This window comes from Dromiciops gliroides, chromosome 3, assembly GCF_019393635.1.
Source record: "Dromiciops gliroides isolate mDroGli1 chromosome 3, mDroGli1.pri, whole genome shotgun sequence".
Lineage (NCBI taxonomy): Eukaryota > Metazoa > Chordata > Mammalia > Microbiotheria > Microbiotheriidae > Dromiciops > Dromiciops gliroides.
The window spans coordinates 371,200,685-371,224,993 of NC_057863.1; the positions used below are offsets into that span (position 1 = coordinate 371,200,685).

At 34.8% G+C, this 24,309-nt stretch overlaps 1 protein-coding gene across 1 annotated transcript in view; it reads left to right on the forward strand.

Moving 5' to 3' along the window:
• Positions 1-24,309, forward strand: part of LRP1B (LDL receptor related protein 1B) — a 2,279,180-nt gene that overhangs the window by 2,045,323 nt on the left and 209,548 nt on the right. The window contains 4 exon segments of the mRNA XM_043994810.1: positions 10,129-10,235; positions 17,682-17,811; positions 20,489-20,595; positions 20,884-21,016. Coding sequence (XP_043850745.1) covers positions 10,129-10,235; positions 17,682-17,811; positions 20,489-20,595; positions 20,884-21,016 — 477 coding nt within the window.

Genomic DNA, 24,309 nt, shown 5'->3' on the forward strand with positions numbered 1-24,309 from the left:
ACATCATAGAAGATTGTTATGAAAGCACTTTATAAACTTTGAAGTGCTATTTAGAAGTGAACTCTTAATATTACTATTTTGCTTTGGATCTTATTACTCCATTTTCACTAGGTAATTAGAAAATATTGGTGGCTTATGAGCCAGGAAATGATGTCATTTGAATAATGAAAACTGGTTAAAATTCTTGAAAATAAATCATCAGACTGTGTAGCTTTAGAACTGTAAGGCCAGTCTCCTTATTTTCTAGATGAGGAAATTGATTTGTTTAAGGTCATATATAGCTGGAAAGTCTGACTCAAAGTTTAACATTCTCCTGTTTGCCATTCTTCCTCTTCAATCATGCATAGGATGAGCATGGAAACTAATTCTGAGGCATTTGCAGTACCCTGAGTATACCAAAGTTAAGGTCTAAAAAAAGGGGTACAGCTAGAGAAAGGAAGAGGTCAGCAGCCACTTAAAATTGACCCTTTAATATTAAACATCAGGCAACTGCAGTGGAAAGATCATTGACTCTGGAGTCAAAAGACCCTGGTTCAAATACAGGTTCTTCAACTGTATGACCTTGGGGAAGTCACTTACTTTTTATGAACCTTGATTTACTCATCTATAAAATGGAAGGATTGGATTAGATGTCCTCTGGAGTCCCTTTATCCTATAATCTAGTAGGTAGAATGTAGTTTACTTAATAAGGGCTAGGAATTCAATGAGGAATGAAGTCTAGTTTTCAGTCTTGAAGAAGTTAAAAAAAAACCTATTAAGTTGGGAATACAAATAAGTGTAGGCAGCTAGGTGGTACAGTGGATAGAGTGCCAGGCATAGAGTCAAGATTCATCTTCCAGAGTTCAAACATGGTCTCAGACACTAGCTGTGTGACCCTGGGCATGTCACTTAACCCTGTTTACCTCGGTTTCCTTTTCTGTAAAATGAGCTGGAGAAGGAAATGATGAACCACTCTTGTATCTCTGTCCCCCAAAAACTCAAATGAGGTAATGAAGAGTTGGAGATGACTGAAAACAACTGAACAAAGACAAGCACACTGTTAGGATGTGCTGAGTATATGAAAGGTACAAGATGTCTTATTCAGCAATTAGGGTAAGGCATGTGGCATGAGCCTTAGGATGCCCAGACAGCTCCCAAACCACAAGATGAGGGCTTTTATAGGGTAGGATACTGTGAGTCCAAATCTGAGTGAGGAAGGTAAGGGTGAAACTGAGTCTCTTTCAGACCAGCACCTAAGTGGAGGGGAGGAAAGGGAGGGAGGGAGAAAATCCATATACACATCAAAGCCAGTATCAATGGTAATGATCCACTAGTAGTGACAGAAAAAATAATCCAGGTCCAAAGCAAGGTCAGGAAAGCCAGTGAGTCAAAGGAAAGATCTAAGCTTGCTCACAGTGCTTGCCACAACTTGTAAGGCCCAGTAAATTGAGAATACTTTGGGTAGCTTTCTTTTTTCCTTTTTCTTTTTTTTGTGGGGCAATGAGGGTTAAGTGACTTGCCCAGGGTCACACAGCTAGTAAGTGTCAAGTGTCTGAATCCGGATTTGAACTCAGGTCCTCCTGAATCCAGGGCCAGGGCTTTATCAACTGCACCACCTAGCTGCCCTGGGTAGTTTTATTTTAAAAGTATCTGTGATTTCATAGGTTTAGGGAGCTCCTAGGGAGATCACAGAGTAGATCTACTATTGCTTTACAATTTAGAATCTTAAGAAAGATGCTTGAGGGCACTGAGAGGTTACAGGAATTGTCCAGGGTCACATAGCAAGGATGTTTCTGAGGCAGGGCCTGAAACCAGGTCTTGCTGAATTTGAACCCAGCATTCTAGGGCTTGGAAAAAGAAGTGCAGTAACACTAACATACTTCAGTATCAGGCTTCAACCAGAGGAGGCTCTGAGTCATTCTCACATCTTCCTAACTGGTAGGCAGCTGGGTCAGGGATGGTAGTAGATGGGAAATCCTATGAGGGACCCAAGAAGGGAGAAATTATTTCTGCACTAGGGACCTGAGAAACTTTATAATTTGGGCCTTGATCTAGGAGCTAAAGGAACAGCCAAATCAACTCCACTGTTATAAACCTGGAGGACTCATAGTATAGTGCAACTATTGCCTGTACAGGCATAGAGTCAAGAAGATTCATCTTCCAGAGTTCAAATGTGGCCTCAGACTTTAGCTGTGTGACCCTGGGCAGGTCACTTAAACCTGTTTACCTCAGTTTCCTCTTCTGTAAAATGAGCAGAAAATCTAGGGAAATGTAAGATATTACTTTCTTTGTAATGTGGTTAGTTGTAAGTTTCAGCAAGATATTGAAGTGGAAATTCACTGTAAACTGTCAGCTATTCAGAAATAGAGGGTGAGAGGTCAAAGCTGGAGGTGTAGAATTTGGAATAATTTTGTGAAGGTGGTAATTGAACTGTATAAATGCATACCCTCCTACAGAAGCATGCAGAGGGAGAAGAACAAAGACCCTAAAAGAACATAGTAGTAAAAAAAGCAACTATAGCAGTAAATAAACCTACATACATGTATATATGTGCATGAACATATGTATACAAACGTGTATATGTGTGTATGTGTATAGTTCAATTCAATTCAGTAAACATTTATTAAATGCCTACTGTGTGCCAAGAGGGCCAGCTAGGTGCCCAGGTGACAGGTCTGGAATCAGGAAGACTCCTCTTACTGAGTTCAAATATGGTCACAGACACTTAACTATCTGACAGTGGGCATGTCACTTAACCATGTTTGCCTCAGTTTCCTCATCTGTAAAATGAACTGGAGAAGGAAATGGCAAATCACTTCAGTATCTTTTCCAGGAAAACCCCAAATGGAGTCATAAGGGGTTGGAGGTGACTCAAAAACAACTGAACAACAACAATGTATCAGGAATTGTGTTAAGCACCAGAGATACAAATGAGAAAAAGAAAGACAGCCCTTGTCCTCAAAGAGCCTACAATCTAATGGGATAAACCAGTGCTCAAAAGGGATATGGAAAGCCGGGAGAAGAGCTGTGGGGTGGGGTACACAATCCCTTGAGTAGTAAGTGCTTCCATAGAGTTAAAACCAGAGAAATAGATGGAAAATGGAGAGTGAGCTGGAAAATCCAATTCTGCCTTTTATAAAGAGAAGCCCCTAATGGTACCCAATGCAGTGCTAGTTTCTACTCTCTAAGATGTTATAATAATAATTAGCATAAATTTAGCTATTGCTATAATGTATGTAGAGCTTTACAAATATTACCTGATTTTATCCTCATGTTAACCTCACAGGGTAGGTTCTATTATTGTCTCTATTTACATACAAGGAGACCAAAGCAGCCAGAAATTGTGACTTACCCAGGTTCATATAGCCTGTAAGGATCTGAGACTGGATTTGACACTAATGTCCCTGACTAAAGATAGTGAACTCTATCTATTATGTCACCTATCTGCTATTGATAGCCCAAACCAAGTATTATTGATGAAGCAAAAAAAAAAAAAAGTTAATGAAAATCAAAACAGAATAAAAAATGTTAACCCAAGATATTTATTACGAAAATGGTTTCCAAATACACCTAAGGTATCCTTGATGAAAATTTAAAAAAGGAAGTGATGGAACATTTTTAGGTGATTTTCTACATCTACATCTGTGGTCACAAAGAAGTTAGGAAATCCTGCTGCCTTAATTAATTGTTGATTTAAATAAAGTACTCAGTAAAAAAAAAATGCAGACTTTAAGGATCTCTTGAAACAAGATGACTCCCATGTATTCATTAAAATGATTTAGAATTTTGTGGAAAGTATGCCTTGAAGATAATCATTCAGTGATTTGCTGAGTATTGACATATTAAATAGGCTGTAAAGCGGAAGAATATATGAAGACCGATTATATTTTTTTAGTGTCATAAGCTATCCTATATATAGTCTAAATAAAATAATGAGCTCATCTCACTGGTGTTCAAATGTATTTGTATATGAAAACATAATTATTCAAACCAGTAGCAAGATAAAAAGTCATTTGAATTAGTCTACATATATATTCCATTTGATCTCTTTTTCCTCTCCTCTCCTCTGCTTTCCTCTAATTTCTACTCTCTCCATATTTGTTCCTTCCCTTGTCCAATATAAAAAATTATATTTCCTAATATGAGTTTATCATGTATTAATTTGTATTATATTTACATGTACATATACAATGCACTTAATATTTGATGAACAAATATTGAAAATTTTGCATTTTTCATCTATGCAAATTTATACATTATATAAATATGCATATTTTATTAACAATAATAATTGTTAACATTTATATAATACTGTCTGCCAGACACTATATTTAACACTTTATAATATTATCTCAGTAGATCAGCACAACAGCCTTGGGAGGTAGGAACTGTTATTATTTCCATTTTACAGAAGAGGAAACTGAGTCAAATAGGAGTTAAGTTCTTACCTAGGGTCAAACAACTAGTAAGTGTCTGGGATCAAATTTGAACTCAGCTCTTCATGACTCCACCCAAGTGCCACCCAGCTTTCCCTATATGTTTTATACAATATATAATATATACACCATATAAAATATATAATATACATACTATATAATACAATGCATATAATATATGATGTATTGTGTGTGCATATATACATACACATACCATATTTTATATGTGTGTATGTATATAAGCATGACTGATTATTCCACTGAGTTGGTTCATATGTACACAGACTCAGCCTATTCTGTTTAATTCTATATTCAGTTCATCTTTCTTCTATGGCATCTGTTCATACGTTATAAATGCTAAACACATTGTATATATAGCATATATGTACATATATGTATGTATGCACAGAGAACAAAGTTTCTGTAAGTGTGAAATGGGTTGAGTGCATGATTGAATAGGAGGAAATCAGGCTGAATGGCCATTAGGAAAACTGCATGGTACTTTCAATGATCCCAAACTGTTTGCTGTTGAAAAAAGCCCACCTCTGTGAAACCAATATTCTCTTGGGGATGCAAACTGACTGCAAATCATAGGATATCACAGTCTCAGAAGAATCAAAGTTACAGGAAACCGAAACGATAATAGAAAGACACATAATGGTCAGGAACATCATATTACCAATCGTAAACCATGTAAGAGAACTGACCAACAAACAATTTAAAGGACTGATATGTCTAGAAAAAGAGGTGGAAACAAAAGTTATATATAAAGACAAATAAGCTAAGTGCCTGCAGGAAGGCAACCAATCCACTAAAGAGAATTTATGGAAATAATCACATAGCATAAGGAGTGAAAGAGTATGATTGGCAAAGGTCAAGGGAATACATTAGTGTAATAACAGATGCCTCAAAGTAATCCATTCATACAATATTTTTCAAGTTTAAATGCAAAAGAATATCCCTGTGATGAATCCAACTATATAAAATAATCAAACTTTTCTCCTATTTACCATAGAAGTATTTCTATATCTTCCATATTTATAAACTATGCTTTTTGAAATCATGTGGAAGCACCTACAGGCACGGATCTGAAATGAGTTGAAAAAGAAAACAGTTAACTCAGTTATACTTTAAATATAATGTTTTTCACACTTTATGTTTACATAGGATAATTTATCTTCATAATTTCAATGTCAGCTACTGGTGATGGGGCCACTATGTTTTAAGGGCAACATTTATGCTTGAAAACAATAAAATTTTATTAATATTAGAGTTCCAAAATTGGCATTAAAAATCTAAAAATATGATGGAAATCTCACCAGCTGAAAAATTTTTATCTGTCAGAATGGTTATAGATAAGGCATTTATTCTTTCCAGTTATTAGCCATACATAATGCCTTAGCTTTTACTTTTATATTATTAAGGAATAAATAACTAGAAAAATAATTAAAATGGAAGTAAAAAGAATTACTTGATTAAAATATGTTGACGGTATATATGGAGACAAGCTGTTCCTGCCTTATTTGAATTTCTAGTAGCTTCACACTGCATCTATATCAGAATCTTATTTCTTTGGAATGCCAGTTATACTAATTCTATGCTAAAAATTTGTCTTAGATATTTATTCCCACGTGTGTATAAATTTTGAACCCTTCAACAACGGATTATATCAGCAGAATAGCTATTTAATGCAAAAGAATTCCCCAAAGTTATGTAGTGTTAAATATAATAGCAAAGTAGTCCTCTAGCACAGTTCTGTCTGGAAAGGGCAGTAGAGTGAGTTCAGGAAATCTAGGTTATAGACTCAGCTCTGGCTCTCAGTTTCTACATCAGTAAAAGGTTGGAGACTGGGCTGAATAATCTGTAGAGTTCTTTCTAGCTCTCATTCTATCATTTTCATTGATGCTTATATTTCCAAAAATATGTTATTGCTTATAGTTACATATATGCGCTTTTCACTCTGTCTCTAAGTTTGGAGTGTTACCTCAAAATCAAAACAAATCAGTTTTATAATTAAGCTTCCCATAGAGTTTTTAAAAAACTGATTTCTTAAATTTTCCATTAACCAACTTGTTCTTTGCATATAAAGCCTCAATTATTGATTTCCCTTCCTATTTACTTGGATAATTCTTAAAAAAAAAAACATGCTATTGGGGCAGCTAGGTGGCACAGTGGATAGAGCACCGGCCCTGGATTCAGGAAGACCTGATTTCAAATCTGACATCAGACATTTAACACTTACTAGCTGTGTGACCCTGGGCAAGTCACTTAACCCCCACTGCCTCAAAAAAAAGAAAAGGAAACAAAACAAAACATATGCTATCAGGGTTTGGAGAAATGACCATTGAGTCCACAACATGTTTATTAGGCATCTGTTCTTAAAATGGAATACAGTTCTCTTTCCAAAACATTTTCTTCTAATTTGAATTTCACATAAAATTAGGGCACCCATTCTCTGCAAAGGCCTCTAAATAAGGATCATAAATACCCGGACTCTTCCTCCTCTAAGGCCCTCTTCTGCTTATCTGTAACAGCACTTTAGTTCCAAGAAATTAGAAAGAACTGTTTTAGAGAGGGTGGAATGGTAATGACAGCATTTTGATACAAGCGATACCATAATATTTTGGAAATATTCTTTGAAAATACTTGGATCACTTTAGTGCTGTGAGGCACTAGAGAAAATTCTTTCATCATAACTTATTTTATGTTAGGTTAACTTCAAGGCATTCAACATCTGCTTCAATAAAGAAGAACCATTATTATAATTACCATACCAATGTCTAAAAGTTGACCTCATCCTGGAACTAGAAAAGATCAGAGAAGAACAACTAGATGAAAAGAAATGTCCATTTTTTGTTTGTCCTTCACTATTAAATATAGTGTATTTTCTTCAAATTAATGAAATAGGATATTTTTAATGATTTCTCACATTCATATAGTGTTTCTTGTTTTATAAAATAATTTACTCATAGTAAGTCTATTGAATAATTTCTATAAGTTCTTTTCATCTGTGCGGCTGCTAGGCGGTGTGATGGAAAGAGTACCCTACCCAACCTAGAGTCTGGAAGACTCATCTTACTGAGTTCAAATCTGGCCTCAGATATTTACTAGGTGTGTGACTCCGGGCAAATCACTTAACCCAATTTGTCTGAGTTTCCTTATTTGTAAAATAAGCTGGAGAAGGAAATGGCAAACCACTCCAATATCTTTGTGAAAACAACAACAACAAAAACCTTTCAAATAGGGTCATGAAGAGTTGGACACCACCAAAATGATTGAACAAGTGTCATCCTCATTTCCCAGATCAGGAAATATGAGGCTTAGAAAATTTAATAGACTTACCATAACACCTTGACATGACACCTTCAAGTGTCAGTCAGGACCTAAACCTACATTCTCCGACTCCAAAGTCAGTATTCTTTTTTACCATACTACACTCCCTCTCTGCATTATACAAATTTGAGGTTAAAACCATAGAATCTACTTTATTCAACACAGTTTGTGTTTGTTTATAAATAATTTATTCCCAGTAATCAAAAGTGGGTTTGCTGAAATTTTTCAAAATATATAGAGACATGATGAGACTCATTTGCATGGGAAAATCTTCTCCCACTCTGCTTCGATAGTTTCATTTTTTATTATTCATTTGCCTCTCTACCACGATAGCAAGGAGCAAGAGAAATGAGTGGCATAACGAAGTTTGTTTGTTTTCAGAATTGTCATGTGCTATGTATTTCTAGGGAGGAAAATACACAAAATCCCCAAATGTGTACCATTTTTATTATCATGCAACTACAATGGCTTTTGATCCATTCATAAACAAAATTGTGCCAAAGCCAGCAAAACCATAACTGTTTAGCATATGATACGCAATTTTGCTTTCAATTAGTGTGAATGGGGAATGAAAACATTAAGGGGAAAATTAATCCTGTTCTGCAAAACCTCCAAAGCACACTAAATTATAGAGTTCTGATTTATTTGTAAAGATTTAGACATGGCCATGTGTGTCATATTTATTTTCACTCCATTCCATTAACAAAAATCCACTTTATTTTCCATGATTTTAGCTTTCCAGCTTCCTTTCACACTCTTTTTCCCCCTCCTGATAAAAGCTAATGTGTCAGTGGAAGAAGGAAGGGTGAGAAGACTTTAATGTAACTGGAGTGGCTTGAGAGGGAAAAAGAAAGATAATTCAGTAAAATACAAGTCACAATGTGATGAATACAGTTTAGGGCTCACCTTTTATATGAAATGTATGCTTTCATAAAACTAGGGTATGCCTTTTAGAAACATACTTAAGAGGGTAAAATTGAGAATGAAGTAAATTGTCTTCTTCCCATACTAAAATGGAAGAGGTATTGCCTATAGGTAAGACTGTCAGCACTCCAGTCTATGAAAGGCATTGTACTAATTCCATCAAGACCAGGAATATTGAAGATCCTTCAAAATGAGATCTAAAATCACACAAAAGAGTTCATCGTAACCTCCCATCCAAAAAAAGAAAAAGACAAGTAGTTGAAGAATATCTGTTCTTCAGATGATAATATGCAGTTGAGTAGACTATTCATAAAATTAATCTGTATATATATGAATTAATTTTGTTTATATACACATTTGTGTATGTATATATGTACATGTGTGTATATATGTATATATATATGTGTGTCTGTGTGTTGAATAAATATATGCACACACATATGTAATCTTGCACAGAAATAAGAAATAGCCAAGAAACTGGGTTCAGGATTGCTTAGGAAGAGAAAAAAAAAATACCTCAATTTCACCTGGGAGATTTTGCCTTGCTTTTAATAATCTCAAATTTCTCTGAAACAAAAAAACCACTATCTTTTAATACTAGTACTTTTCTGGTAATACTATATGAGATAAGAGTCACAGAATACCAGTCTCCTAAGGAAGGAAATTATTAGTCATCCAAAAGGCAGTAGAAAAATACACGATGGACTCAGGCTATACAATGAAAATTATGCACAAGAAATAGAGTAAAAGTTATCATCAAAAGGATATATGACAGTTTCACATAGTAAGTCCAATAAGCAATTATTAAACACCTGATAAATGCCAGGCATTCTATTAAACATTGAAAAATAGTTGTAGGCACATAGTTGACACTAAGGAAAGAAAAATATGGTCAGATTGAAAGATTGGAATAGCCAGTAAACAGGCAAGAAATAGAGACTCTTATTCCCTCAGATCCTCAGAGTAGTCCTGTGGGTAGTATCTATGAAATAGGTGAGTCTCAAAATGTCTGTTTTATATATATATATATATATATATATATATATATATATATATATATATATATATATATATATATATATAATGGCATAACCTTAGCAACTTGGAAAGTCACTATTATACCACAATTATATGTAGATTTTCATAACTTCTTGAATTTTGGCTGTCTTTATTAAGCAGTAAGGTATTTACCCTTTGTCTCTTTGCCAATTGTTACTTTAATGTCACTTTCTATTCATGCCTTTTAAAATGATTCTAAAAAGTCATTATAATATATACTGTAGCTACTCAGTGGGGCATTTTTCCTACACAATTTATTTGCTTTGCTTGGCTAACTTCCAATTTGCTTTTTCTTAATCTGACCTCATGATTTATGCCATATACATTTCAGAATATAGTGGCACATAATAGACTAACACTTTTAATTTTTTTTTTATTTTGTTTCCCTCTCCACCAGAGCCACAAACCTGTACCTTGAAAGACTTTCTCTGCGCAAATGGGGACTGTGTTTCTTCAAGGTTTTGGTGTGATGGAGATTATGACTGTGCAGATGGCTCAGATGAGGTAGGCAACTTTGCAAAATGAAACTAAACTGAAAACAATTCTCTAGAACCATATTTGTAATTATTATTATTATTCAGTCCAATGAGTGTGACTAGGACAGATCTGAAAATGCCCTTTACTCCTAACACATTCAGATAAGTGTTATAACCATCCACTAAGCTGCACACAGCCAGTATAGGGAATAGTTCTCATGCTACTATTGACAGTTAATTTTATAGTCTATTTTACCTCAAGTGGTGGATGGCTGGGTTGGGAATAGATGTTTAGAAACTCTATTCCCCATAGCTGATGTCCTTGCCATCTGTGAATTTGTCCATAAACTTGCTGCAGTATTTACTGACACAACTAATATTTTTATGCATTTTAAACAGTGGCTTATCTACAATTTCTCTTCTTCAAAAGATGTAAACCTATTGCCTTCAATATGAACTAGCAATTTTCCTTAGATGCAGAAAGCAACTCATTTATTATGTGGCCACGTTCATATTGCCTGAGTGAAAGATTAAGCAATTATTTTTATAATTTAGTAAAAATGAAGGTGATGAAGATGATTAGCTATAGGGAGGTGAAGAAGATAAGGCTCTATACAATTCTAGGTTTTATTAAAATATTTGCTGTGCATCCAAATAATAAATATAATAATAACTTGCATTTATTTAGTACTTTAAGGTTTGTTAAAATGAGAATGTTTTCAAGGTCAAGAAAATATTTTGTAGGAGCTCTTAAAGTTTAAGATTAAATGCCTGAAGGAGCCATAGAGATCACACATACACACATATATACACATAGTATATATGTTTATATGTGTGTATCACACAAGTATTAAGTACAGAGTCAAGATTCTAATCTCAAATAGTTATTTGTTTTATTTTGTTTTATTTTATTATTTTATTGATAGATACCAAGGAAGACAAATTCCTACATTTTGAAACATGATGAGGGAGTCTATTAATATAAATAGAATTATAGAATTTAATGACAATGAATCAAAGTTATCTCTCTCCCCCTCCCTCCCTCCCCACCCCTTTCTCTCCCCCTCCTCCCTCCTTCCCTTCTTCCCTCCCTCCGTCCCCTCCTCCCTCTCTGGCCTATGTAGTATTCATTAATACTGTCTGCTACCTAGAGGATCTGTGAACATAATTTGTTTTCTAACTCTATTAATTGCCATTTAAATATTAAATTAGATTTAATAGGTTTAAAGTTCTTAAAGGTATAGAAATCATCTACAATCCATTGTCGTTTTCTTTTAAGTAAATCATTGCTGATATCTGCACCTTAAAACTATTACTATCATTCCTTCAGTTGGTGTCAATAGCTACCCTATGGCTATAATGCTTGGATTTTCATGAATCTCCCCTTGGAGAATCAGAATAACTCATTTTATCATCCATCAGAAATTATGCCTTCCCACATTGAAATGCTTTAAATAATGCTTGTATGGAGTGAAATATTTAATATATGGACCGAGAATTTCTATTGTGTCCCCAGAAAATAAACTGGGATTGCAAAGGAAATCCAAGTGTTGTGGTGATCATATAGATAATTCTAACAACAGAAAACTGATTTAACCCCAAAGGAAGTTTGTATAAATTTTTTTTAATAATCTAAAGAATCTCATGTAAACTTATTGTAAGAGATTATCACCAATATTTGAGCATGTAAAAATGGCTGGAATTATTGCCTTTTGTATAGTTACCAAAACATAATCCATCCTCTGTTACATATAACCCCTGCCTCCTGTATATAACACTGCCCTAACCTGCCAAGGCAGCTGACTATTTTGATGTTCCTTGTTTTTTTCACAATTTCACTATAGTTATGTATAGTAGGAACTATTGTAACCACTCATTCTTACATAGATTCCAAAATAGGATTCATATTTTGTGAGCAAAACATATATTGGGATATAGGATGGGATAGGAAAGAATAGGATACAATAAAAAAGGAGAGGAGGGGAAGGGAGGAAAGGGGAAAGAGAAGAGAGGAGGAGAGGAGGGGGGGAGAGGAGGGGAGGGGAGGGGAGGAGACATCTCAAGTTCTAAAGACACCCAAGAGGTCATTTCCTTTCACCTGAGCAGGAGCCTCCTTGCTAATATATTTGTTATATGCACTCTACTTTCATACCTCCAGTAATAGAGTTGGCATGAGAGAATGAAGAATGATCTTCCAAAGCTCCCCATTTCCCTTTGGAACAGCTTTCATTATTAGGAAGTGATTTTATTTCTTGTAAGTTTCAATTTCCTGATTCTACCTCTGGCCCCTAGCTTTGCTCTCTGAGGCCAAATAAAACAAGTTGAATTTCTCATGGACATGACAGCCCTTTGAATACTTTAGTCAGTCAATGAACAAGCATCTTTAAAATGCTTCCTGTACCACAGTCTCTGATAAATGAAGGAGATACAAAAGGAAACATGAAACAATCCTGGCTAACAAGGAAAATGCATTCTATTGGAAAAGATATGTACAAATATAAGTACACACAAAATAAATGCAAAATAATTACAAAGTTTAGGAGGGAAGGCACTAGCAATTGGGGGAATCTTAAAAGATTTCATACTGAAACTTATATTTGAATTGAGGATTGAAGACAGTAATGGATTCTACAAGGCAGAGATGAAGGAGTACATTTCAGGTATGAGAAACAGTGAAAAAAACAAATATGGTTTATTTGATAGTGGGACAGCTAGGTGGCACAGTGGATAGAGTGTCAGGCCTAGTGTCAGGAAGACCTGAGTTCAAATATGACCTCAGTTATTCACTAGCTGTGTGACCCTGGCCAAGTAACTCTATTGGTCTCAGTTCCTCATCTGCAAAATGAGCTGAAGAAGGAAATGGCAAACCACTCCAGTATCTTTGCCAAGAAAACCCCAAAAGGGGTCACAGGGTCAGGCATGACTTAAATAACTCAATAACAACCACCATAACAATTTGACAATAGCTGTCACTTCTCTGAAGCCCAAATCCCATTTTACATCTGAGGAAACTGAAGTAGATAAAGCTTAAATTACTTGCCTTGGGTCACACAGTTAAAAAAATGTCTTGTGGTCAGATTTGAACTCATATCTTCCTGAATGTGAGGTCAGTACTCTATTCACTATAACACCCAGTTACCTCAGGAGAAGAAAGGAAAGTATCATGAAAAAAAAAAGATAATAACCAAAAGTTAGACAAAGAAAGTAAATAACAGAAACAAACCTAATTGGATGGTTGGGAACAGAAACACACACTCACACATTATACATATATGTGTAACTACCTACAAAATATATGTGCATGCATACATAAACATGTATTGCCCATGTGTATACACACGAGTGTATATACATGTCTTGCACATATTGTCATTTTGAATTGGTAAGAAATATACATTAAGAATTCAATCCCTATTTTTTTTAAAGAGAAGATAAATAGTACAAGTTGTCATACATTGAGGTAAATGTTCCTTAAAACAGGAAAATTATAAGTAGATAAGCACTTTTAATTTGGAAATAATATTAAAAGAATCTTATTTAGCTATCCTATATGCTGTCTATTAAGTATGAGGTTTGTGTTTCTTCATACTTATATTACATCCTGAACACAGAGTCATTTATTGATCCATTAATTTATCCTACAGCTATTTAGTGTATACTTTGTATATGTATTGGATGTTTCGTTCTCCCATACTTTTTTTTTAGAAACTTAGGAAAGATTTATTTTTTCCATCAAAATACTAGTCAGTGTGGTTGCTAGAAGGCATAGAGTTTGGCAACTTTTCTGAATTTATAATTAAATTGAAATCATTGAGTTTCTCATTCAGTTAAATTTAATAAGCATTTATTATATTCCTACTATGTTCAGTGCTCAATGAAAAAGAACTCCTCAGGGTTTACCAGCAAGATAGCTCATCAATCTCTAGGAAGGCACCTTTTAACTCCATCAAAAGTAGAGTGCAAGTGGATAAAGCATCGGTCCTGGATTCAGGAGCACCTGAGTTCAAATCCAGCCTCAGTCACTTAACACTTACTAGGTGTGTGACCTTGGGCAAGCCACTTAACCCTCATTGCCACACACACACACACACACACACACACACACACAAAGTAAAGTGCAAGCAAAGCTTAGAAGGATATAGAATTCTTGGCTTAATAAGAAAGCAAATGAAATTCATTTTTATGCTGATAGTAACAAACCAAAACACTTTTATGGTGTCCTGAATGCTATTTATAGGTCAAAAATCTACAATGCATCTCAATTACTTAGCACTGATGGAGCCACATTGATTAGTGATAAGGACATAATACTGATATGCTGATAACATTCTCAACAGACAATCATCAACCAATGTTGAAGCCATTAAACATATACATTGGGTTAGAGTCAATCCCTCTCTAGTCATATTTCCAACTGAAGAGGTTTTGAATGCCATTAGGCTCTTCTTGTGTGGTAAAGTACCTAGTACTGTTTTAATTCCATCTGAGATTTATAAGGCTGGGGCTCCACTGCTCATATGAAAGGTAGTTGAAATCTTCCAGGTTATATGGAAAGAGGAGGTTATCCCCCAGGAGTTCAAGGATGTTACCACTGTCCATCTCTATAAAGGAAAGAGAAATAGGTTGTCCTGTGACAATCACAGAGGGACTCTCTCTCTTAGTCATTTCCAGAAAGATTCTTGCCAGAGTCTTCCTTAATACGCTGATTCTTCACCTAGAAGATAGTTATCTACCCAAGAGCCAGTGTGGTTTCAGAAAGTGTAGAGGAGCAGTTGATATGGTGCTTGTTGACTGAGAACTCCAGGAGAAATGCCAGGACCAGAACAGAGATATATACACGTTGTCAATCTGAACAAAGCCTTTGATACTATCAGTCGTGAGGACTTGTGGAAGATCATGGCAAAATTTGCTTGTCTGGAGAAGTTAATCGATATTATACACCATGCTTTTTAGCATGATGTTTTCAGTGATATTGTTGAACTCCTTCAACAAGGTTAAAAACAGCATCAAGGTCAGCTATCTCACTGATGGTAAATTATTTAACTTGAAAAGTTAAATGGGTGGCTAGGTGGTGCAGTGGAAAGGGCACTGGCCCTGGATTCAGGAGTACCTGAGTTCAAATCCAGCCTCAGGCACTTGACACTTACTAGCTGTGTGACCCTGGGCAAGTCACTTAACCCCCATTGCCCTGCAAAAAAAAAAAAAGGCTATAAGCCAAGACCAAAGTAGAGGCAGAGTTGTTATACAACTTTTTGTTCACAGATGATTATACATTCAATGGAGCCTATGAGGCCAAGATAAACAGAATATGAATCAATTCTTTGCCACTTGTGCCAATTTTGGCCTGACAACATTAAGAAAACAGGTTCTTCATGAGCCAGCATTGCACCATCCACATATGGAACCATCAGTTACGGTGAATGTAGAAATTTTGAATGCAATGGATAAGTCTATTTACTTTGACAGTATAATTTCCAGGGATATACACATAGATGATGAGGTTGATGTATGCATTGTCAGAGCTATCTCAGTGTTCAGAAAGCTCTGAAGGAAAGCGTGAAAGAGAATAGGTGTTAGGCTACCTACCAAACTGCCGGTCTACAAAGCTGTTATGCTGACCTCATTGCTGTATGCCTGTGAATCTTGGACAGTATTCCAACACCATAGCAGGAAAATGAATCACTTCAATTTGAACTGCCTTAGGAAGATTCTGAATATCACCTTAACTTTCTCAAGCTGAACTGTATAGCATTCACACTCTAATTCAGAGAGTGCAACTCCAATGGGCTGGCCATATTGTTTGAATGTTTTTTGCCTTAACGACTATTTTATGGAGAACTCTCACAAGTGCTCACACAAAAGTAAGAAGTGATACAAGTTGGGACAGCTAGGTGGTAGAGTGGATAAGAGCACCAGCCCTGGATTCAGGAGTACGTGAGTTCAAATCTGACCTCAGACACTTAACACTTGCTAGTTGTGTGACCCTGGGCAAGTCACTTAACCCCAATTGCCTCACAAAAAAAAAAAGAAGTGATACAAGGACACTCTCAAGGTCTCTGTTAAAACCTTTGGAACTGATTGTGAGACATGGGGGAGATACTACTGGCACAGGACCACCCAACATGGCATGCCCAGATCAAAGAAGGCATCATGCTCTAGGAGCTAAGCAGAATTGAAGTAGCTCAAAAGAAACGTGAAATGCACAAATTTAGAAACATCTCCTCTCCAAATGTTTATATGGACTATTTGTTTCAGACTTGTGGTAAAGCTTTCTGAGCTTTTATTGGTCTGATCAGCCACAATCAGACACCCTATACCCTGAATCCCAACATAGCAATGTCATTTTGACCCTCTTCGAGCATTAAGGACAACAATCAAACAACCAGACAACAGGCATGTTAAAACCAAATAGAAACAAATCCCTGTTGATTTTGACTTAGAAAACTACAAATTAACATCATGTTGCATCATATTTTACTTCTTTTTAAAAAATTTTTCCCAATTACATTTTAATATGATTTGACTATACTTTAGAATTTTGGGGGCAGTGAATTTGACACTTATAATCTGCAATAAAAAACTTCTTTCTCTCCATCTCTGTACCCAACTTCTTCCTGTTCAACATAACGGACAAATCAGCAAGTTAAAACATAGAGGAGTCTGGAAGTTTTTCTTTTTTCCCCATTTTGTAAGAGTAGAGCATTGGAAGAGCAAAAGTGGTGACGGCATATCTCATTTCCAGGAAGCTCTTATAACAGTTTCAGCTCATGTGTATAGGAAAGGAATCCCCATGTGGGAGGAGGGGATATATGGAAAAACACTGACCAAGGATTGGCATTTCAAAATATTTCATTTCACCTTTTCATTAATTCTCTATGAAGACAGATTTCTAGCTTATCTTTTTGTTTCATGTAAACAATGGGCATACCCAGATTGGGAGCATAAAACTTACTATCCGCCAGATGTGGCCAAGTATAAAATAGATCATTTAAAATCTTGAAGACTGAAAGGACTGCAAAATGAAAATCCAAAAGGCAAAATGTTTAGGCAAAAGGCAAGAAACAAGAAAATGAGTAAATAGAAAGGAAGGAAACTCTCAAAGTTGAAGTGGGAATTGCAAATAAAAAAGTCTATAACGCACTTTTGCACTGTTCATCTGTTTGATTAAAATAACATTTCTCTAAAGGAGCATTCTTTCCACATACTATTAAGAACATTTGATTAGTATAACAAATAAAGTCATAAGATATATGTTGTTTTGTTTCTTCATTTTATCATAAGCCCTACAGACCATCAAAGAACAGCAGGAAAAGAAATATCTTGGCAAATAATACAGTATATTTTTGGCTTTATATAGACAGACTTAAAATATGACAATATTTTTGGAAATATGCCAAAGTGGTTGATTGTGTATTCATGTTTGTAAACACCTGGCAGAAGGTCCGACTTTATTATTTTTGTTACATTTTAACAGAGAAATTGTGAAACAGGTTGCTCCAAAGATCAGTTTCAGTGTGCTAATGGTCAATGTATATCAGCAAAATGGAAATGTGATGGATATGAAGACTGCAAATTTGGGGATGATGAGAAAAACTGTGAACCAGGTAAAAATATAGCAATCCTATTTATTTATGTGTGACCATTTAGCAGAGAAAATTCAATTTAAAGAACTAGCTGGAGCAAACATTGTGATGGTAAATGAAGATAAGGATTTACTATATCTAGAAATAAAATTATCCAGAAATAATATTCAAATAATATATAACTATTTAATCGACCTAAATTATGGATAGAGATAGATAGATAAATAGAATTGGTATTTACCTAGTTTCAAACATTTTTCTCCAAACTCAATTTCTGGTTTCCTGAGCTTTACACACCATTTGGAATAACTCTCCCAGGAGAATAGCATGAAAGTTGTGAAAAAAAAAAGTAGGAATATACAATGCAGATTTTTAGTTACTCAAATTAAGCTTGTAAACCAAACTTAATAGCATATCAAACTGGAATCGTCTTTGGTTAGGTGCCAAATGCCAAATAAAAAATAGAAAGCTATATTGATTGATAGGGACTGGAATATCTTAAATGATTAGATTCATGGCTTTCCAGTAATGAAAATGTAGATAAGATTTTTTTATCATAAAAGTAACTTATGAATATATACCAGCAGGTTTATCAATATTCACTTTGTTCAAAATTTATCTCTGCATCTGAAGCTATACAGAAAGAAAATATACTAATTCACATAATTAGCTTAATTATACCTTATCCTCATATCCATATGCTAATGTGTATATATCCTCATTATTTGGGTTATTAGTTTTAGATATTAACCATTAAGTTTATATAAGTTTCCTTGAGTGGGGAAAATATCTAACCCTTATACATGACTTAACCTCCTTAGACCCAGTTTCCTCATCTGCAAAACAAGAGGATTAGTGAGGTGGTAGGCAGCTAGGACACACTACCTCTCACTATTTACTAGGCTTCTGGACTACATGGGGGTCACAAAACCACTCTCATCTTCTGGCACTCAGTGAGAGATGTCCCTTCCCATGATAATTCATCCATGAATACCCTTTCCAGTACTGGCTGGACTTTCACTCAGTAGTGACAGTGAATCAGTCCTAATATCCCTTGGTCCCCAGTGCCACTTCCAATCTGTCTGTCTGTCTGTCTGTCTGTCTCCCTCTCTCTCCCTCTCTCCCTCTCTCTCTCTCTCTCTCTCTCTCTCTCTCTCTCTCTCTCTCTCTCTCTCTCTCTCTCTCTCTCTCCACAACCTCTCATCTTTTGAGATTTATGAAAACCAAATTCATCACTAAGTCCTGATTCTAATTATCTCTGTCTGCCCAACTCCAAGACAATCCCCTTGCTTTCTCAAGGAGTTCAGTGCTTGGCCCACCACAACTCCTTTCAATCTAGGAGACTTCAGCATACATGCTCATGTGTCTTCCAATGCCCCATTTCCCATTTCTTCCATCTGCTTATGTCACATGACCCACTTCTCACTTAACCCTGTTTGCTTCAGTTTCTTCACTTGTAAAACGAGTTGGAGAACAAAATAGCAAACCACTCCAGTATCCTTGCCAAAGGGTCATAAAGAGTGAGACATGATTGAAAAATGACTGAAACAATGACAAGCCCAGACCAATAAAGTAATAGCAGATGCCACAATGTATTAAACTTATATTATTCTAAAAATATTTTTGTCATTGTCATATTTTTTTTTCATTTTTGAGAGAGGGTAGAGGACTGGGGAAAAGGAAAGAGTATGTCATTGCCCAAAAAGAACACATTCTATTCTCTGGCACAGTAGCAGTGGAATAGATATAAATGTTTTATTTGTTTTCTTAAACTTGGGAGTCTTAGGAATCCCACATATGAGATAGAATTAATGAAATAACACAATTAGATACAGATATTGATGTAAAATTAATTCTCTACTTTCTCCCAAACTGAATTATGTTTTTACAAATATTTTATTGTTAAAGATTATACCTTTCTTCCTAAATTCTGAAAAATGCAAGTATTATATCTTGAAAAATAAGAGAATAATGTGACAGAGGCAACAGAAAGAACACTGGATTTGTAGTAAGAAAATCAAGGTTCAGATTCTGATTATTATCTAATATCTATGTGACTTTGGACAAGTCTTTTGATTTCTGTAGGCCTCACTTATTTCTATCAGCAAAATGTGTTTATTGGACTATATGGTCTTTAAGGCCCATTTTTTCCCTAAATCTATGATCCTATAACTATTTTTACTAAGGATAAAGAGAAATATCTGTACTGTGCAAGTCATTCCATTTTAATGCAATTTTAATTATTTGACAAAGTGCTTTTTAAAAAGTTTTTAATATTAAATACTTGAAATAAAAAAGAAAATAGTGTGATTCAGTGATAATTTCTTTTTCTTTTTTTTCTTTTCTTTCTTTCTTTCCTTCTTCTTCTTCTTCTTTTTTTTTTTTTTTTTGATGAGACAATTGGGGTTAAGTGACTTGCCCAGGGTCACATAACTAGTAAGTGTTAAGTGTCTGAGGACGGATTTGAAGTCAGGTCCTCCTGAATCTAGGGCCGCTGCTTTATCCACTGCGCCACCTAGGTGCCCCTGTTTTTTGTTTTTTTTTTCCATTATTAACCATGAAATAGGTTGAAATTGTTTTGAGTGAATTATGTATTTCTGTGAGTTGAAGAAGTCATGTTTAAAAATGTGTAAAATTGTACCCTCTTAGCAAAAGTTGAGATATTTTGTCTAATGGTAATATTTCTATTTTTAATTAGCTTCTCCTACATGTTCATCGAGTGAGTATATATGTGCCAGTGGAGGATGTATCTCAGCAACTTTAAGGTGTAATGGAGAATACGATTGTGCAGATGGTTCAGATGAGGTAAAAAAAAAACAAAAACAAAACATCATTCAACTAAAATTCTTAAATCATTTGATGTTAGCTTTGGGGTAATGAAACTACAGTAATTTCCAAGATGTTAATATAAATAAAGAACATCCTTGCTGTTGAAATCATTACTACCATAGTATTTCCCAATGTGGAGGACATATTGTTAAATTAAAGGAGAACTGACTGTCTGCTAAGATTGTATTGGCTACTTGTTTGTCCCATCTGTAACTGTATCTTTATCAGTAATGAAAACCGCAGTGCCCAACCATATTTCCACAGCTGGATTGTGTAACTGAGTGCAAAGAAGAACAATTTCGATGCAAAAACAAGGCCCATTGTATCCCCATCAGATGGCTATGTGATGGAATCCATGACTGTGTGGATGGCAGTGATGAAGATCGCTGTGACAGAGGTAAGGAATTCTTCTCCTAAAATGATGAAAAGGATATGGAATTACTTCAAGAGATAGAAAAAATACACAATACAAATAAATTGAAGGTATCTACTACTATTTATTAGTGTCATGGTATATTACCATTATTTATTAAATGATCCTTCCCCATTTTCTTTGTTTTCATTATGTCAACGTTCATTAGCGTGTGGTACTAAGTTACTTCATAGATGTTATTAGTATCCTTTACATTAGTGCAATAGCCAGGTGCATTTCAATATGCTAATGGATCTACACATTTTGAAAGTAGGAAGAAATAGTGTAACCAGTAATTTAGTGGTCATTAAGATTATAAATGGGACGCTACTTGAATCAGTGGAGATTGCTGAGCTGAAGTTAGGAAGATTTATCTTCATGAATTCAAATCTGTCCTCAGACACTTACGAGTTCTGTAACCCTGGGCAAGTCACTTAATCCTATTTGCCTCAGTTCCTCATCTAGAAAATGATCTGGAAAAGGAATTTGAAAACCACTCCCATATCTTGGCCAAGAAAATCTGAAGTCAGACACGACTGAAAATGAATGAACAACAAAAAGATCATAGATTGATTTAATTTTAAACCTGGAAGGGACATTAGAGAGAATCAACATGGCCCCAAACTAATAGTAATAATCCTTAGCACAAGGAGATTCAACCATATTAAGAATCTCCTCTCTTGTCACTCTCACTCTAACCATAAAGGCTACACTTTGATTAAAAAGTATCAAGTGTAACAATTCCACTACAAATAAAAATAGAACTATTTTAAAAAGCTTATCCCTACTCAATGTTTAGCTGTTTGTCCTTTGTTCTCAAAGGACATTGGGAGGTGATGTCATGACTTGCACTGAATTGGATTTAAGTGAGGGAGGGCTGTTTAAAGTCACCAGCCTCACTCTCTCCTCCACAGCCATCTAGGTTCAGTGCCAAGATATATATCAGGATGACTTGAGATGGCCCCAATACAGTGGGATACTGGCCTTTTTAAACTAAGGTCTTTCCCAGGTTTCAGTTTGCCTGAGGCAATGCTCATTGAGTAACTATGCTAGGATTCAATGGATCTCTGATTCATCAACCATTTCTGATATGTTGAAGATCTATTAACTATTAACTAGATCATATCTTTTTTTATTATTGTTGCTTTTGGAAGTGTTTTTGTTCAGTTTTGCAATAATGAAAATAGTTACCCACAACATAAGCTTGTTTGGAATATTTTTTTCCAAATAACCCTGAATGAGTATACCCGAAGTTATAATTTGGTACTCTGAAAGAGCAGCTTTCTGATGCATAATCCACTCAAAGGAAGTAGTATATGCACTGGTTAAAAATCATAAAAGGTGATAGATTAGGTAGATAGATGATAGGTAGATAGATAGATAGATAGATAGATAGATAGATAGATAGATAGATAGATAGATAGATAGATAGATAGAAACTTGTGAATATATAATACCATCCTAGATATCCTTTTCAGTTCCCAACTCTGCCTTATTATAATCAAATAGTTAAAGTAAATAATATTGCTAAAATATATACATATGGTACAAAAAAACTTTGCTATTTTGAAATGTTCCTCAACTCAAATAAAAATTGGGGGGGAGAGATTCCCTTTGGAGACCTGTCAATATTACCTTGAATCTACTAGAGTGAATTAATGAATTGGAATTTAGGCTTTACCCAGTTCAAATTATTTCTCTGACCGTAGTTGATATACTGGCTCAGTTACAATATAACAGTGATAACCTAACATTATTTTTAATATAGGTATTCCTTGGTATTGCTCTGATAACCTCCTATTGTGCTGATCAAGAGTGAAACTAGGAAATTGGGATTTGAAATCTAGCTTGTCTTAGTAAAATGTTTTATTTTGTAAAAAGCCTTTTGAAAATCCTATGAACCTAAATTTTTATTTTTTAAAAGATGAAAAATTAATAGCCTAGCATATATGATTCATGCTCTTTTAGAGTAAAGCACTTTATGTTATTCTCAGGCTGCTGTGGAATCCCCATGATGTAGTTTTTCTGAAATGTAAATGCTTTACAGTATAATAGGAAGTCCTTTGACAAGTAGTCTATCACAAAACCCCTTTGTATTTTTGTTACAATTATAATTCCATTTATATTTCTGTTCTCCTTGATAAAAGCAGTAGCATACCCAGCATTGTTATGAAAAAAAAAATCATGACAATGTTATCTCATTTCATACCTTAGGGAACTCATTTTAGCCTTTTAACCAGACTGATTTTCTACAAATAGAGTTTTCTAAGATGAACCAAGGGGTGCCAAAACTTTGTAAAATCTGCTTGAATTTCCTCCATTTTAAAAATGTAAAATTCAGTGTTTTCTCCCTCACACTCTTTATTCCAAATTAATAAAACTCTTTATTCTAAACTGATGTATTTTAATTTTAGAATTAAAATCAGTATCAGGTAAAATAAGCCTACATCCCTTTCATGTTTTACTTTTTCCCATCGTTTCAATGAGGGAGAGAAAAATGGTTAAGTTAAAGAATATGTTTATTTCACATTTCTTCCCCAAATCTATTCTAGTACCATTTTGCTTCATGACATAGAGATTATCCTTATTATTATTAACCATTAGACAATCTTTTTAACTAGCTGACTTCCTACTGTCTTTCCAACAAGACTATTACAAACATTTTTAACCCTCTTTAAGCCCTCAACCATACCTGTCCTTTGCATATCTTACTGTAAATAGGTTACCTTGTCTCTTCTTTTACCGATAATATAAAGATTATGTGACATAAGAACTCTCCACCCTGTTTTTTAATTAATAAAGTATTTTATTTTTTTCCGTTACATGTAAAGATAGTTCTCAACTTTTGTTTATACAAGCTTTACAATTTCAGATTTTTCTCCCTCCCTCCCCTCCCTCCCCCCTCCCCTAGACAGCAGGTAATCTGATATAGGTTTTATATATATAAATATATATATATATATATATATATATACACATAATAACATTAATCCTATTTCTGCATTAGTCATGTTATAAGAGAAAAAATCAGAGCAATGATGAAAAACCTCAAAATAGAAAAAAACAACAGTATCAAAAACAAAAGAAATAGTATGGTTCATTTAGCATCTATACTCCACAGTTCTTTTTTTTTTTTCTTGGATTTGGAGATCCTCTTCTATCACGAGTTCCCTGGAACTCTTCTGTGCCATTGCATTGGTGAGAAGAATACAGTCCATCACAGTAGATCAACACGCAATGTTGATGATACTGTGTACAATGTTCTCCTGGTTCTGCTC